Here is a 16,286-nt window from a genome sequence, read left to right on the forward strand (position 1 = left end):
TTCTTGATCCTCATGTTGACCTTTTATACATGAAGTGTCTTCATTGACGCCTCCAGAGTGTGAGTCCCTGTGTGACCTGCAGGAGGCGCCATCTCTCTCTCACACACACACACACTGAGTGGAGGATGTGCAGCTGCGGCTCTCCAGATGGTTGATAGAGAACGTCTCAAGAACCTTCAACATTCCACCGAGGAGCTCATGGATGTTCTGCAGGTGTTCTCCAGGTGTTCTCTTGATGTTCTCTGGATGTTCTCCAGGTGTTCTCTTGATGTTCTCCAGGTGTTCTCTGGATGTTCTCCAGGTGTTCTCTTGATGTTCTCCAGGTGTTCTCTGGATGTTCTGCAGGTGTTCTCCAGCTGTGAGTAGGACAGCAGGTGGTCCAGTGTCGCCTGAGCAGATCAGTGAGTTGGAAGCCGGTCTGTTGACTGTCTGACGTACAGCCGTCAGTGGTGATATAAACACAGAGCTGTTTGGAATTGTCCAGTCCTTTGTTTGTTCTGAGGATGACGATGAGGAAGGGGCGGTGCTACATGGGGGCGGGGTTGCATGGGGCGGGGCTACACGGGGCGGGGCTTCTGTCAGGTGAAACTCTGTTATTCCCCCAAACTGTCAGTTTGAACAGGAGGAGCCAACATGAAGACAGCAGGTCAGTGTGTGAGAGTGTGTGTGAATTCTGCTTCATACAGTTTGATTCTTTTGGCTCCTCAGATTTTCTTGTTGCTGAATTAAGTAGTTGACTAAAAATATTGGAAAAAAAAAAAGTACTAAAGTACAGAATGATTAGTAGTTTGTGTATTATTTATTTATTTGGGATAATTTAAATGTTGAAATACATTAACAGTGTGACAATAATTAAATGTTTGAAAACCAAACACTGGAGAAACTTCTAGAATCAAACAACAGATGAACGCGATCTGAAGAAAGAAACCTGCGGCTTCCACCATGCGGTGTTATGGACGACGACGTCTTTGCTCTGCTGGCTTTACTGACTCACTCTTGGTTTGTTCTCAGTTGGGAAATGGGAATGTCCCAGTTGGGAACTTTCCGAGTTTCTAGCTGAATGGAAGTTGTAGTGGAGTTATTGCTGGTTCAATGTTTGAATCAGGTCAGTCTGAGCTGTTTTATTTTAACGAAACAACACTTTCAGAAGTCAAATGAGGAAACGTCAGTGGTGCAGTGGTGAGCCGGTCCCGGGTTCAAGTCCAGGTGGAAACTGCCTTATCAGTAGCTCCGCACTCGGATGTCGGGCCCCCCGGCCGGGAATCGCGTTCGCCTCCCCTACTTTCTGCTGAGGGTAAGCAGTGCGGGGTTGCCAGGTTTGCCGCAGACCTGGCACCCTCCCCCCTCTTCCCCCCCTCCCCCATCCGCGGATGCTGCGGTAAAGTTGCACACGCATGCGCACTCCCGGTCCTCTTTTTCTTGGAAGGTAAGTGTGGCATGGCGCGTGTTTCTGCCTCGGGGAGATAAACGGAGCTCCTAACGGGTTTTAGACGCTCGCTGAGCGGACTCGCAGCCGCGCAGAGTCTCCGTGCCGCGGCTGGAGGGGCCGGGCTGTACTTTCTGTGAGTTTATGGCGGGGTGGAGGTGGTCGCCGGCGGCGGGCTGGGTGTGGGATTCCGTGCGGCCTACGGCGGCGCGGCCCGGGGAACCCGCCTGTCATCCCCGCGGATAATCGTTCCTCCTCCCGGTGGGACGCAACCGGCGTGGCGGTGACCTCCGCCTGGTTCAGCGGGGGGAGACCCGGCGTCTCGGCGGGCCGTGGGGCGGCTGTTGTCGGGCTGCTCGGTGCTATAGCGGTGAATGGAGCTAACGGGGCTAACGCGGCGAGCAGCCCCGCAGGCGGATAACGGACCCGCTGCTGGCTGCGGCTCCAGCGGCCCGTCGGCCTCTGCAAACCTCCGCACGCTACAACAGCGTCCCAGAATCGTCCAAACCAGCAGGTTTGCTGGCTAAAATCTGCATTTCTGTCGGCGGTGCGGTGGTTGTGGTGCCTGTAGCCGTGATGTGCAGCGGAGGCCGGCTAACCCGTCCGAGCTAACATGGTTAAAACGACTCCGTTAATCCGCCTCGACAGCCGGCTGGGTCTCCGCTGCAGCCCGCGGTGCCTCCCCTCCAGCCGGCCGCGGCTCCTCTCCGGCCCCGGTGCCCGCCTCCAGCCCGCACATCGCTGCCTTTCAGCTCAGAATGAAAAGTAACGGGGAAAAGCTGCGGCGGACGGCGCAGCCTCGTGCCGGAGTAACGGGAACGCAGCGCCCGTTACTTTCTGCGTTACTCCAAAACGTGGCCGGGGCCGGTTTAAAGTTACATTTCTACTCAAATATAGAAACATGTCGTCGTGTGCGTAGTTTCTCTAATTTACCTTTAATGTGAGTTAACAAAACGTAGTTTTCATCATTAGTGAAACATTTCAGAGGAAGGTAACTTTAGATGGATGTAATCTGTACTCGTTTAAGCTGTGTTGTGGATCTAAATATATTAAATGTTTAAAGCTGAACTTGATGTTTTTTCTGTCAGATGCTTTACAACAGTGTAAAAGTATAGTTTTCCTCTGAGCCTGAAACAAGTCAAGAAACAGAATGATAGAAAAACGTCATAATGTCGCTTTTAACAGCAAAACATCTGTAATTTCTGTATTTGTTTACATTCGGATTTAATCCACTGGTGTGTGAGTTATTGATGGACAAAGCTTGAACTACATTGACTATAAAGTTTATACTGGTGAGTTAAAACAATCGTTAATGTTTAATTTTACTAGAAAAGAGAGTAAAATTAATTCAGCGTATAAAAGAGAAATGGAAAACGGGACAGATGAGACGTTTACATGAATAAGTGAGTTGAGCTTCCTGCAGACAAACTGCTGAGCGCTGATGTTTGAAGGCTCCTGGTCCAGTGGCGCTGGACGGGCGTGTCCCGTGAGGGGGGGGGGGGCACTCTAGGGGGGCCAGGGTTTAGAGGGCACACCAGTCTGGTTTGTTCTGCGTTCAGGACTGATGCTGGGGGGGGTTGGGGCGCAGTAAGTGACTGACCGACCCGTGTCCCACCTCCCGCAGCGATCCCGACCCCTTTCGCCATGGCAGATCCCGATCTTGACTTCACGACCGGCGAGTCCGGGGCCTCGGCCACCTACCCCATGCAGTGCTCAGCCCTGCGCAAGAATGGCTACGTGGTGCTGAAGGGCCGTCCCTGCAAAATCGTGGAGATGTCAACCTCCAAGACCGGCAAGCACGGACACGCCAAGGTGAGCCGCCCGGGAACCGGCTGCTTGTGCAGCGCTTCTGAACGCAGAGCAGCCGGGTCGCCTGGGCTCACAGTCGCTCGCCTTTCAGCGCCGCGGCCTCCTTATCTCGGTCTCTAAACACCCGGCGGCTCCACGCCTGGACTTTGACCTCGGCTGGAGCTTCACAGGACACGGAACGAAAACGTCCAGATTCACTTTTTTGACTTTTGAAAATGTGTTTAGAAATATATCCGTTACTTCTATTCTTTATATAATCACAATATAATGACAGATTAACTGTTGGGTAAATAATATCTTAATCAATTCCTGGATATTGTGAAATTTGTGAACAATTGGCAGGTTTAAGTTTGTGTAAATGTCCAGCTGTTCTTATTTAACGTGCTTTATCTTCCGACATCGTCCTACCTGTAAGACGGTTGAATCTCTTTACATCGTTCAGATTGCAGTGATCATGGAGGTTTTCCTGCATTTAATACTCCTCTCTAGATTTTAAGGTGTAAAATGCTGATAAATGCGTCTAAACTGCTGGAAAACGAAGCTGTGGGAGTTCCTGCTCTGATGTCCTTCCCACTTTCAGGTGAACATGGTTGGTATCGACATCTTCACCAACAAGAAGTATGAAGATATGTGCCCCTCCACCCACAACATGGACGTCCCGGCCATTAAGAGGATAGACTACCAGGTACGTCTCCTCGACGACAGTCCAGAGTAAAAACGCCAGAAACTAGATTCACGCTCCGTCTGAACCTCCTAGTTTCTGTCCAGATACAAGTAACGTCGACAGTCGTAGCTCAAGTCTTCGTCTTAAGTCGCGCAGCCGTTTAGTCCAGTCCAGGTCCTGTTTCCGCAGTTTTCTCTGATCGCAACACGGTTCCATCGTCCGTTAGCGTCTGACGCCGCAGCGTTCTGTGGCGTTGAAGAGCTTCTCGGTGGAGAGTTACTGGAGAACGTCGTGGAGTCGAACTACATCCTGTCAGCTAGCTGTGGCGGCTAACACAGAGGCTAACATCGTTTTAGAACCGGAGGGCCAAACTTCGTTCTGACCACCTGGAGAACACAAAGTACTCGAGTAAAGGTACAACTGATGAAACGTGTTCATTTAAAGGTAATAATACCCAAATGTACGTAAATACAAAAGAAATTGTTGATTTTTAGAAATGTATCAAAGATTTGTCCATTGCCGTGGTAACAGCAGATTAATTCTCGTGACCCAGATCCACCGTACTTTTGCAGCTTTATTGTGAAGTCGTTTGTGAAACAGGACGTGTTAATGTTGTGACTCAAACATAACTTCCTGTTCAAATGTGACGACTCAGCGATTTTCATTTATCTTCTAACATGGGGTGTTGAAGTCGAATACTTGAGTAAATGGTAACTAATGCGCCGAACAATGATGAAATGGTTTTAAAGTGTGATGAAGCGTTTGTCGCCATGGTAACAGCGGAGTAATCTTAAGTGACCTATAGTGTGTTTAAAGAGTGTTGCTCTTTCAGGTTTCACTTTGAATCGGGTAAATTAAGATGTCACAACTAAAGGTTTTATTTTGGAAAGGCTTGTCAAACGGGAAGTGTTGGCCTTGAGCCATTATTTTGTAGCTGAAACATGACTGCATTGCTTCTCTCTTTGGCCACATCTTTAAAGTAACAGAGTATTTGTACTTGATTACTCTTCGTGATTTCCTCTTAACTACTTTACACCAGCGGAAACTCCAGTTGTTGTGCCTCATAAAATCCTGAACAATGAGTCCGAATTCGTTGAGTTTTTAATAATGGTACTAAAGGTCTGTCGTGTTCAGGGAGTCTAAAACCATTTCTTCTACATATAATGATGAAAACAGGGATTTTTTCCGTCGTGTGTCACAAGATGTGTAGTAATGTGACGCACATGTTCGAGTGCCTCATTAAAGGTTAATTTTTATAAAGATGTTTACCTCGTCAGGTGTGAATGTTTCCTTGCTCTTCGGCCTTCATTTAAACAGAAACGACTAAGTGAAAACAAAACCTTCATAGTGTTTGGAGAGTCAGTTTACACAACAGCGGTGCTCGAGTCACTGAAAGAACACATTTTTGAAAAGAGCGCCCAATGTGGAACTTTCCTAAAACGTTCCAAATTCGTTGTCGTGTGGAAAGCTGAAACTCTGTCCATGGTCCTGCTACTCGACCTGGTCCTGGTCAACATGTTGGTAGTCACTAGTTCTTCTGCACATGCTCAGTAGAGACAATCAGAACAAAGTTTCCTCCGTGGTGTCATGACTCCCAGGGTACGTCCGAGAAGTCCCTCCTAACTCCTTAACTATGGACTTTACCTCAACCCTGTGGAGGACGTCATGGGGTTAAAGAAAGGAGTTAGGAGGCTTCCTAAAGGAGTTAGTGAAAGCCGATCACGTTAGTGTGGCAGTCACTTAGTGATGTCATAATAATGTGATGGTGGCGTAAGTTAGTGACGTCGACCATGGTAGGGAAAGAACTACAAGTTTCTGAAAATGAACTACAAAAGGCGCATTTGGGTTTTATATGATTTAAAGTTGTTCAAGACAGATTACTTTGGTAACTTGCATGATCTGCTCCTTTTTCCAACATCCTGAGTTTCCCTGAACGCTCGGCTGAGCGGGTCCCTTTAAATGTTGTCACCGCAAGGAATTGTGGGGCAGCATGAGCTGGTCTCCTTTTGATAAAGGAAGCATCAGTGGTTCCTAGGCTAAAGGAGGTTCTAAAGGAAGCAACGAGCCTCCTTTCCTTTGTTTGAGAATTCAGACAGTCCTTATCATGGCCGCCACACAGAACACTTTCGGGGTTTATAAGAAGTGGATAGAGAAGGAGATAGTTCATTTTCTCTTGGGTTTGGTAATTTTATTTTGACAGTTACCGTAATAACAATCCAACTTGGTCTGTCCACTAGAATATCTCTGTTCTCCCAGTGTTAAAGTTTAGAGCTCATTGTTTCTCTCTCTCTCTCTGTCTCTGTCTCTCTCTCTCTGAGCACCAACTCATGGCCCGACAGCTTAGTTGTCGGTGTTTCTGCTTTTTAAGATAATAATGCTGATTGATTGCACGTTAACGTGTTACATTTTCCAGCCATAGTTAAAACCTTGGATGAAAGAACTGGATGAATTTAAATGGCTAAATGATTCCAGAGGAAACTGACCGGAGACGCTTTAGATTCAAACCATACTAAAACCAGCAGTGACAGAGAAGGTTGGTAGTTTTAATGTGGCGCTCTTAGTTTGGCGGGACCGTCCTGATCAGACTCTTGTTTCCTCTGCAGCTGGTCAACATCAATGAGAACTACATGTCCTTGATGGGCGACAACGGCGACATCCGAGAGGACCTGCGCGTCCCCGAGAACGAGGTCGGGAAGGAGATCGAGTCAAAGTTTGAAGCCGGCGACGAGTTCATGGTGAGTCTGGACCCATCGTCACGGCGACCGGGCCTCGGGCCAATAAGCTGGAACGATCTTTAAACGTTGGTCGATGTTCAGATGAAGCCAGTGAGATTTTCCTCCAGCGTGTTTCTTAACACATCTAATTAAGTGAACAAACTCCTCCTAGTCCTGAAATGTGACATAGTTTGACCCTGAGTCGGTCCTCGTGTCTGTGGGAGTGGCCTGCAGGTGGGCGGGGTCTGAGAATGTCGGGGGTGGGGCAACAGGGCAACGCCCTCGAATCTCTTTAAAGAGCTCAGACATGTGGCCTGTGTTGAGTTCAGTCACGGTGCTCTTTCTCTTGGCCTCGTCACGTGGTGGGTGACGAGGGTCCTCCACGTTGTTCTGACTCGTGACAGTCTGGGGGGAAAGGAGAGAAGCGGACATGGCGGCGGGTTCTGATCCGGTGTGACTCGTTGACGGTCAACGATTCATGAATCCTGGTTGTGGTCGTTCTCCACCAGCTAAATGTTGTTCCTCCAGCCAGCGTAACTTCTTCTGAACACTGGAAATACTTTTGTAAAAAAACTGCAGGTTTCATCCTCTGGTGCGTTTCATTAAACCATCGAGTGGCGCAGTCGATGTGGACGTTTGGTTCTGAGGCTCAAGATGTGGAGGTTTTTATTAGTTTAGCCGCCGGTGAGCAGGTCCTGAATTAGAGCCGGCGTCACCGGCAGCGGGAATGTGAGTGTCGGGTTTCACATGATGGACTTCAACGTGTGTGTGTGTGTGTGTGTGTGTGTGTGTGTGTGTGTGTGTGTGTGTGTGTGTGTGTGTGTGTGTGTGTGTGTGTGTGTGTGTGTGTGTGTGTGTGTGTGTGTGTGTGTGTGTGTGTGTGTGTGTGTGTGTGTGTGTGTGTGTGTGTGTGTGTGTGTGTGTGTGTGTGTGTGTGTGTGTGTGTGTGTGTGTGTGTGTGTGTGTGTGTGTGTGTGTGTGTGTGTGTGTGTGTGTGTGTGTGTGCAGGTCACCGTGATTTCTGCCATGGGGGAGGAATGTGCCGTCGCCACCAAGGTCCTGGGCAACAAATAAGGAGACGGACGCTGCAGCCCAACCAACAAGCACCACCCACAACCAGTCTCCTGCATTCTCATTGGTTCAGTCACCAAAGCGTCGGCCTTCACAGACAACCTCAACTCATCCTGTCGTGACCCCCCCCCCCTTCGCTCTCTCTCTCTCTCTTCCCCTCCCCCCCATTCCCTCCATCGCAGCTCGCTGCGTGGTCGTCTGCCTGATCACTGAGGTTCTGTTTGGTAACAATCGACTTTATATAAAACAACTTTAAAACCCCCGATCAGTCGCTCCTTCCTGCTTGTTTTTGTTTTCTCTTGGGTTTTGTTTTATTTTATTTTTTGGGGCCACACATTCCTGAATGCTTCAGAGACGACGGGATTCAGCTTTTGTATGATTATTTTTTTATATTCTTTAGACTGAATATAGCGGGTGGGGGTGGTTGGGGTTGTGTGTAGATCTGAATCCCGGGTTGGTGAGACGGTGTTTGGAGTGTCAGGTGGTTTCCAGCATGTCACAAACAAAAGAAGTTTGGTTTATTTCCTCCTTTTTTCTCCAAAACAAACAGAAGCTGCAGTGATTGGTCCTCGTGACGCCACTCTCCCGTCGGGCTAGTTAGCCGCTCTCCCCCCCCGCCGCCGCTGCCTCCACAGTGTGGCGGCCTCTTTTCTCGGGGGCGGAAGGAAGAGTCTGTTCACTCGAGGCCTTTGTCACCTGACTGGAGTTGGCAAAATAAAACGATGAAAGAAATGGAGAAAAAAAACTGCAACGTGTGAGTCTGTGTCTCTGAGAGCGACCACGATTCCCGCCGTCTGCCTGACGCGCTGAAAAACTTCACCACGTTTACCGGTTCAGTTTTACATCGTCCCAAAACAGAGCCGTGTTGCCATGGCAACGGTACAAGTGAAAACGCAACACTTTCATTGCCTTAGGTCCGTTTCCACGACAACGGAGCTCTGAGTCACTGAAAATGACCCTTTTTGAAAACTGTCACGGTGGAACTTTTTGAAAACTGCCAAGGTGGAACTTTGTGAAAAGGCTCTGGCTTAGTCACCGTGGAAACGGCGGATATGACATTTAAAAGCGGCAAAAACAATCCAACTTGGTCCACTAGAATGTCTGTTCGCCAATTGTTGCTTAGAGCTCATTGTTCTCGTGTGTGTTCATTACAAAAACAAACGGCGAGTTTTCACTTAACGTGTGAACGGGATCTAGAACACATCACTTCACTAGTGTCGTATCGCTGCTTCGCCGTCACACTGAGGATCTCAGATCGGATCTTGATCGTCAAATCTGCAGCAGAACTCGCTTTGTTTATTTCAAAATGAAAAACATTTCAGTCACTGAAGGAATAATGAACTTAAAATTGAGATGCAGGAGGTTTGTAACGTGACTCCAGTGGAAACGTTCAGTCAGAAACCAAGTTCCCTGAAGACGTGCGGCAGAGCTCCACGAGCCGCCTGTCACAACTGCAGCAGTCAAGCTTTCCAGCACCCAGGAAGCTGAATAATTCAGTTTGAAGCGATTCCTGCAGTTGGAGGACCCGACATGTCCTGGTTCCCCGGCTCCTCTGTCTGACCTGCGGACCTGGACACACCCGGGACGATGAATCACCACGAAGACGCAAACATCACAGCTGGGCACCACGCTCCTGAGTCACCAGCTGAGTCCTGAGTCTCATGTTTGAGTCACACCCAGGGCCTGAGGCATCAAGTCCTGGGTTTGTACTGGCTCTCAGGCTGCTGAACTGTGTGTGTCTGTCAGAGAGAGAGACAATGATTGACCAGACTCTGCAGGTTTATTATCGGGGTGTGTTTGGTTGACGTTGACCTTTGTACCTGCCCAGTTGCCATGACAACATGAGTTTTCACAGTTAAATGTGAACATTTAATCAATTTATTTTTAAAATCTAAGAAATTAAAAAGCAGGATTGCTTTCAGTAATTTCTGCTGTTTAAAAATTTAAGATTGAAAAGTGATTTATATGTAATATATAATTAGCATTGTAAGGCTAAATGTAATGATGTGAACTGACTTTTACTTTAGAAAAAAAAAAAATATATATATATATATATATTGTTCTCCAGTTTAACAAAAAACTTTAATGTTCGGGTATATAAACCCCCAAATGTGTTTTTGTTATTTAATAAAGATTAAATGTCTTTAAACTGGATGTGATTCTAAAACGATGTTCGACTTTAAAATAATTCAAAAGGTCGATAAAAGTGAATGAGTCATTTCAGCATATTTGGTATGAGGGCGTTCCCTGAACTGACGCATGTCCTACTGCGTCACTTCCGCTCCGGTCTTTCCGGTCCGGGATCTCAATATGGCGCCGGTGAGTTTTATCTTCTCTTTGCAAATTATACGAATTTAGCGTAAAATCAGCTTGTGTCGATGCGCTTTTTACACCGAGCCGTGGATTAAACGTCACACCGTCTCATGAACGGAATGTTTTAACTGGAATTACCGTTCGAAAACCACGAAGATAAGTTAGCATTAGCTCGCAGCACGTGTCCCATTCATTTTAATGGAGGCGTCAACGAGCTCACATTCTGTCTCTTAATCTCCTTGTTTTAATGTATTTATTTTTAATGGGTTCGTTGAACACGTAAAGTTTCATTAAAACAGAGAAACAAGCAGCACCATTGAGGCTCTACAGAGAGAATCATACACCTAATTATCAGCTCAGATTCTAACTGCTCATGTTTCTCTGAATCAGCACGTTTGAGTTAAAGGATGTAAAAAAACCTATGATTCTGTCCGTCACTCGTATGAAGCGCGACAAGCTGAACCATGTGTCGGAATGATGCAGAAGTATGGGGGTATTATTGGAGCAAAACTATTGTCTATGCGTACGGAGAGTTGTCTGTCTGTCTGTACCTCAATCTGTCTGAAGTCAGAGTAGTCAATGTGAATCTGTAAAGTCTACGCATTCGAGTACAAGTGCTGAAAATACAGACAACTCACCAGTTACGAGTCGCTCAGTTTCACAATTGGCTGTTTGGTTTTTTTACACGTGACTTCTGCCATCTGAAGGAAGTTGTAAAGCTTGGTTTTTGCTGTAAACAACTTAAATTTTTACATACACCTGGAATAGGATATTTAGAGAAGGCTCAGCAATCACCTCAGTAATTATTAAAAAAAAAAAAAAAGTACAAAATTATTGATATGTACTCACAGCATGCAGTTGGGATTCCATCTTGGTCAACACCCCGTCCCCAATGTCCCATACGCTCAATGAGCCTGAGGCCCCGTTTCCACGACAACGAATTCGAGTGAATCCACAAAACTTTCCTCACTTTTGAGGGGTCCGTTTACTCGGCACCAGTTTGCGGATGCACTGTATCTGCAAAGTTTTTAATCCGGCTCCCAAGGTGGAAAGATTATTTCACGGTCCAAATCCCTCCTGCAGAGACTGATGGAGGCGACAGAGCCTGTTACTGCACATCTCCCTCCTCCCTCCTGCTCATCCAGTAGTAAACAAACATGGCGACAGCGTAGTGGTACGACCATATTCTAGTTTTATCGTCCAGATCAGTAGTTTAATAGTTGAGACTCTCCCCTGATAGCATCCGATGCATCATCAGTCCATGCGGATGTCGGGTGCTCTACTTTTTTCTTCACGTTTATAGTGTATTGCTCTCTCCACACACGTCTGTGTAGTTTCATAACAAAATCAAGCAACAGCGCCCTCCAGTGGCCCGGCATACTAACTACACCGTTGTCTCTGTGTCCGCTGCTGCAGTGTAAACGCACTCCTTTTTTTTAGCGGATTAGGTGTTGTCACGTGAAACGTTGTTGTGTAAACAGGGCCTGAGGCGCAGGACAGCATGAAGGAGCCTGTGAGCCCGAGCTCAGGGCAGCAAAGCCCAAGCTTTACAACTTAGAATCCTTCAGATGGCAGAAGTGTAGCAAAAGTCACGTGTAAAAAAAAAATTGTGAAACTGAGCGACTCGTAACTGGTGAGTTGTCTGTATTTTCAGCACTTGCATTCGAATGTGTAGACTTTACAGATTCACATTGACAGATCCTTTTACACATTTGCAACTCTGACTTCAGACAGACAGGTTGAGGTACAGACAGACAGACAACTCTCCATACGCATAGACAAACAGTTTTGCTACAATAATACCGTCATGCTGAAGTAAAGAAACTACTGTGAATTAGAAGTGGTGTGTGTCTGTTTAGATCCGACAGAAGAAGGTTGCTGCTGGGAAGAAGTCCAGGCGAGGAGCGGTGTGGAGGTTCACCCTGGACCTGACCCACCCGGTAGAGGACGGGATCCTCGACTCCTCCAACTTTGTAAGTCACTGACCTTCACTTCTATCACGAGTACAGCTTCACGGTCTATTAGACTCCTTAAAACCTGCTCTAAATATTATTACACTTTATTGACATGGAGAGAATTGTGAGTGTGGCTCGGCTACATCGCTCCTGTTTGACCTGCAGGGGGCGCCGTCACTCCTGCAAGTCACAGGGTTATGATGGAGTGTGCTGTTTTTATGTCAGTGATGTTGACTTGGGGTCCGGACTAGGGTTCTCTTCCCTAGCGTATCCTGCACTAGGGTTCTCTTCCCTAGTGGGTCACTCTGCTCTGTCCAATAGGAAACCTTCCTGAAAGAGAGGATCAAGGTGAACGGGAAGACGGGGAACCTGGGGAGCACAGTGCAGGTCGGCCGGCTCAAGAACAAGATTAATGTCACGTCTGAGAAGCAGTTCTCCAAACGGTGAGAGCCCGACCTGAGCCCTCAGGTCTAAGCCCCTCCTACAGTCCAAGTCTAAACCCCTCCCTCCCCTCAGGTACCTGAAGTACCTGACCAAGAAGTACCTGAAGAAGAACAACCTGCGGGACTGGCTGAGGGTGGTGGCCTCCGACAAGGAGACGTATGAGCTGCGATACTTCCAGATCAGTCAGGACGACGAGGAGTCTGAGGCCGACGAGTGAACGGCTGTGTGTGTGTGTGTGAGAGAGAACGGAGGAATAAATAAACAAACAAACACACCTCAAATGTCTCGGTTTCTTCATTCTGATAATCTCCCTATGCTGGGAGATTAAACAATGTTGGTATTAAAAGAGAACGAGCCGAGTTGAAGCAGCTCAGCTCTTCACAAAGTACTGCACTTAACTAGTTATTGCATTAAAGGAACTAGTTACTTTAGTGATAAGAATGAATACATGTTATTTTAGGGTTAGAATTAACTCAGACGTAAGTCTGAGGACGTGACGAAGAGTGCAATGCATTTTGGGTAATAAAGCAAAACCAACAAATCACAAAGTCCAACAATCGTCCTGTTTTTAGGACAAAGTAGATACTTAACTAATTAATCCAAATATTGTGATATTACCTTCCTTTCTCACTTTTTTAATCTAAATTACTTGTTCAGTTTGAATTTTACATGAAATTTCCTAAAAATCAGAACTTTTTTTTTTTTTTAACCAAACCAGAAAAACATTGTTGCTTCATTCTTGGAATTAACCGGGGTTCAGCCAAACAGACCTCGCGTTGACCTCCATGACACAAACGCATCGTTTCCAGAGGTTTCAAAGTTTGCAGTTTGTCATGAAGATGAGGAACGTGACGAAAGATTTGAACATTATTCCCTCCGAGGTCAGAGTGAGCTGCAGTACTCCTCCCTGCCACCAGGAGGAGGTGCAGGAGGTCTGTGTCTTTTTCTGCTGCTGTGTGATCTGCGGAACAGCGGTTCGATTCCCTCTGAGAGCAGGGCATGTCGCTGCAGCACCGCGCCGTGCTGGCTGGGCGCCGCTGGATCATCTGTTCTGTGTCTGCGGCTGCAGGAATGTGTCTGTTTCACATCAGGAGCCGAAACTTCAGTCTGCAGAGAACAACTGACCTGAAGGAGCGGAGCAGAGGAGACAGTCGGACTGCACACTACAACATGACAACACTACAACATGACAACAACACTACAATAACTACAACATGACCGCAACACTACAATAACAACATGACAACAACGCTATAATAACTACATCACAACAACACTACAATAACAACATGACAGCAACACTACAATATGACAACATCACGACAATGTCTACAATATGACAACGACACTACAATAACTACAGCATGACAGCAACACTACAATAACTACAACATGGAAACAACGACAATAACTACAACATCACGACAATGTCTACAACATGACAGCGACACTACAATAACTACAACATCACGACAATAACTACAACATGGAAACAACGACAATAACTACAACATCACAACAACACTGCAATAACTACAACATCACAACAACAACAATAACTACAACATCACAACAACACTACAATAACAACATGACAGCAACACTACAATAACTACAACATGGAAACAACACTACAATAACAACATGACAACAACGCTATAATAACTACATCACAACAACACTACAATAACAACATGACAGCAACACTACAATATGACAACATCACGACAATGTCTACAATATGACAACGACACTACAATAACTACAACATGACAACGACACTACAATAACTACAATATGACAACATCACAATAATAACTACAGCATGACAGCAACACTACAATAACTACAACATGGAAACAACGACAATAACTACAACATCACGACAATGTCTACAACATGACAGCGACACTACAATAACTACAACATCACGACAATAACTACAATATGGAAACAACGACAATAACTACAACATCACGACAATGTCTACAACATGACAGCGACACTACAATAACTACAACATCACGACAATAACTACAACATGGAAACAACGACAATAACTACAACATGGAAACAACGACAATAACTACAACATCACAACATCACGACAATGTCTACAACATAACAGCGACACTACAATAACTACAATATGACAATACTACAACATGATAACAGCACGACAATAACAACACTACAACGTGACAACGACACTACAACAGCTTTATTTAACAGCACAATGAATTGGGATTTTCTGTTCAGGATTAACTCTGATTCTCAGTACAGTGACGCTGGTTCAGCACAGCAGGTTATCAAGTCACTAGTTCAACCCAGAGTTTCTCTTCAGGATCAGTGCATTCACATAAAAGGGGCGTAGCATCCAGCATGTGACCAATCACAGAGGGGGAAACCCTGCAGAGCAGCTGACTTTACCATAGAGGAGCAGTTAATCTCTGAGATTATGAAGAATTCAAACACATCCAGCAGCTCAAAGCAACACTGCTGCTGCAGCCAAAGCCAGAACCTTCCTGACTTGTTAATGCTGACTTGGTGAGATTAGAGCAGATTCATTCATTGGACAATAGAAACAGACTCACTTTCACTTTATTCCAGCAGAAAGGTTCCAGGCAGAGCTTCCTCACTGCTCTTCTTTTACTTTACATTTTACATCCACTTGTTCTGAGGCTGAGTTTCCTCCGTGTGAGTGCGTTTCGTGTTGGAATATTAATTCATCACCGTGACGACAGGAGTAGTTCTGGTTCCATCAATTCCTGTTTGTGCCGTTCTGTCAGCTTGAGCATTATTATTAAGCTCATTATTCCAGATCAACCCTCGTGGAGCCAAACAGACTGAGAACAAGAACAAAAACATCCTTCAAAGCTCAGTGACCAGGATTTATTGGATTCTGTCAAAAAGATTGTTCTAAAAACTTTCTCCTCTCCTCTCCTCTCCTCTCCTCTCCTCTCCTCTCCTCTCCTCTCCTCTCCTCTCCTCTCCTCTCCTCTCCTCTCCTCTCCTCTCCTCTCCGCTGCTGCTCAGCGCTGAACCAGCCCACCAATCACCATCATTTAAGAATGGGCGGGGCATTTTCAAAGAGATCTGATTGGTGAGGAGGCGGAGCTTTACACTCACTGTGATCTTATCCAGAACGTATCCTGTTCCATAGCAGGTTAGACATTCAGACTCAGTTACCAGGTGATTTATCCTGGGAAGAAGTGAACCAGTGTCATTGTACGGAAAACCAGAGTTAATCCTGAAGTTACCTGGATAAGAGAAAACCAGAGTTAATCCTGAAGTTACCTGGATAAAAGAAAACCAGAGTTAATCCTGAAGTTACCTGGATAAGAGAAAACCAGAGTTAATCCTGGATAAAAGAAAATGAGAGTTAATCCTGAAGTTACCTGGCTAAGAGAAAACCAGGGGTTAATCCTGAAGTTACCTGGATAAGAGAAAACCAGAGTTAATCCTGAAGTTACCAAGATAAGAGAAAACCAGAGTTAATCCTGGATAAAAGAAAATGAGAGTTAATCCTGAAGTTACCTGGCTAAGAGAAAACCAGGGTTAATCCTGAAGTTACGTCTAAAAGAAAAAATCCCGTGTCGTAGTACAGGCCCATATTCACAACACAAACACACACACACACACACACAGACACACACACACACGCACCTGCTCATTTCTCACACCTGCCTCAGTGAGCAAAGCCCCGCCCCCTCCTGAGCCTCTCAGGTCACCTCATTCCAGCTCTGAATCATTTAACTTCTCCTTCAGTTTCTTGCAGCCTTGCTCAGGACAGCAACTCCAGGGACTCCAGCAACTCCAGGGACTACAGCAACCCCAGGGACTACAGCAACTCCAGGGACTCCAGCAACTCCAGGGACTACAGCAACTCC

The 16,286-nt window shown here is 46.2% G+C and overlaps 2 protein-coding genes across 5 annotated transcripts; both read left to right on the top strand.

Annotated features, from left to right (window-relative positions):
- Nucleotides 1–608: 608 nt before the first annotated feature.
- Nucleotides 609–8,432, top strand: eif5a (eukaryotic translation initiation factor 5A). 4 transcript variants are annotated; one of them, XM_080489257.1, is made up of 6 exons: nucleotides 612–646; nucleotides 1,148–1,294; nucleotides 3,051–3,238; nucleotides 3,816–3,920; nucleotides 6,503–6,634; nucleotides 7,622–8,432. In XM_080489257.1, the coding sequence occupies exons 3-6, from the start codon at nucleotides 3,071–3,073 to the stop codon at nucleotides 7,685–7,687; spliced, it is 471 nt and encodes a 156-aa protein (XP_080345383.1). In that variant the 5' UTR covers nucleotides 612–646; nucleotides 1,148–1,294; nucleotides 3,051–3,070; the 3' UTR covers nucleotides 7,688–8,432. The 4 variants fall into 4 exon arrangements, with proteins under 4 accessions (XP_080345382.1, XP_080345383.1, XP_080345385.1 ...); XM_080489256.1 differs by lacking the exon at nucleotides 1,148–1,294 and having other exon boundaries at nucleotides 609–646; XM_080489259.1 differs by lacking the exons at nucleotides 612–646; nucleotides 1,148–1,294 and adding an exon at nucleotides 1,402–1,426.
- A 1,546-nt stretch (nucleotides 8,433–9,978) lies between these two features.
- Nucleotides 9,979–12,674, top strand: rpl22l1 (ribosomal protein L22-like 1). The gene is made up of 4 exons (XM_080489262.1): nucleotides 9,979–10,003; nucleotides 11,857–11,970; nucleotides 12,274–12,395; nucleotides 12,469–12,674. The coding sequence occupies exons 1-4, from the start codon at nucleotides 9,995–9,997 to the stop codon at nucleotides 12,611–12,613; spliced, it is 390 nt and encodes a 129-aa protein (XP_080345388.1). The 5' UTR covers nucleotides 9,979–9,994; the 3' UTR covers nucleotides 12,614–12,674.
- Nucleotides 12,675–16,286: the final 3,612 nt, after the last annotated feature.

Source organism: Lipophrys pholis (genome assembly GCF_963383615.2).
Source record: "Lipophrys pholis genome assembly, chromosome: 20".
Lineage (NCBI taxonomy): Eukaryota > Metazoa > Chordata > Actinopteri > Blenniiformes > Blenniidae > Lipophrys > Lipophrys pholis.